Source organism: Lottia gigantea (genome assembly GCF_000327385.1).
Source record: "Lottia gigantea unplaced genomic scaffold LOTGIsca_60, whole genome shotgun sequence".
NCBI lineage: Eukaryota > Metazoa > Mollusca > Gastropoda > Lottiidae > Lottia > Lottia gigantea.
In genome coordinates this window covers 912,417-913,673 of record NW_008710050.1, presented here as the reverse complement: position 1 = coordinate 913,673, position 1,257 = coordinate 912,417, and the positions used below count along the sequence as shown (strand labels likewise).

General features: G+C 27.7%; 1 protein-coding gene across 1 annotated transcript in view; it reads right to left on the bottom strand.

Annotated features, from left to right (window-relative positions):
* LOTGIDRAFT_235167 (hypothetical protein) overlaps positions 1–1,257 on the bottom strand; it is a gene marked incomplete at both ends in the record, with an annotated part of 11,927 nt that overhangs the window by 9,908 nt on the left and 762 nt on the right. Inside the window, one exon of the mRNA XM_009064122.1 lies at positions 581–603. Within this exon, the coding sequence (XP_009062370.1) occupies positions 581–603 (23 nt within the window). The remainder of the gene's footprint in view (positions 1–580; positions 604–1,257) is intronic.

The following is a 1,257-nucleotide window of genomic DNA, read 5'->3' as shown; positions in this document are numbered from 1 at the left end:
TTGCTTATGGTTAGCATTTAATTATCAAGAATAAGATTGATAGATAAAATTCATACTTTGTCTTCGTTTGTTTATCTTTGTAATCATATCTTATTGGTTATAGTTTTTTTTACTGTTAATACGTGTCTTGACTATAATCTTCAATCATCAGCATAGTTAGTTTGTGTAAATGAGTTTTTATCATTGCATTGCATTGGACACAGTACCGTATAACTGCGAAAATAGTGCGCAATTCTTCTAATTGAGTTTTGATTTGCATTCGATACGGTATTGTATAATTTCGAGTATAGTGCGCAACTCTCACAATCTAGTAATTTATATATACCACATAGTTGCGAATATATTGAGCACAAATTCTTACTATCCAGAAATCTATATATACCGTATGAAATAATCTGGACAAATGTCTTTCAGAATTTTGTATGCCAGTATCACAGTGTTGTATTTAATTCGCTGATAGATTTTGAGCCAATTTAAATGTGAAAACAACCGATCTTGCATCATTTTTCGAGTCTAGGATACTTCTTGTAGCACGTTTTTGAAGTTTTAGAATTTAGAAGTTTACTAAGGAAGGTATTACCCCATATACAATATTACAATAATCTATAACAGATAATATATAACAGATAATATATAACAGATAATATATAACAGATAATATATAACAGATAATATATAACAGATAATATATAACAAATAATCTATAACAGATAATATATAACAGATAATATATAACAGATAATATATAACTATTATAAAATAAAATGCCAGTAAGTGGTAAATGTTTTTTTAATTCTACTAAGGAGGTAAATTTTTGAAGCTAAGTTTCCATGTAATTTTTTAAGGTGTTGTTCCCAGTCTAAGTGATCAACAACCGTATCGCCAAGAAAGATTGTCTTAGAGACAATTTCAATTGATTGTGAATTCACTTTAATGACATTTTGTTTTTAACAGCCCGATTTCAAACCAACATAGATTCAGTTTAGTTGAATTTAAAACCAATCAACTATTTTATTCAAATATTCTTGCAAAGATTGTTCTATGAAATAGTATATTAATATAATGAATGATTTTGCAAATGACCATTGAATTAATTGTGGTTGAATGATTAACACATAATGGAAGGTCATATGTAAAAATAAGGAATAGAATTGGTCCTAAAATTGATCCTTGTGGAACGCCACACTTAACAGTTGTTTCTTGTGAGTGAATATTACCAGAACAAACTCTCTGTTTTTCTGTAATAAATAATTTCAC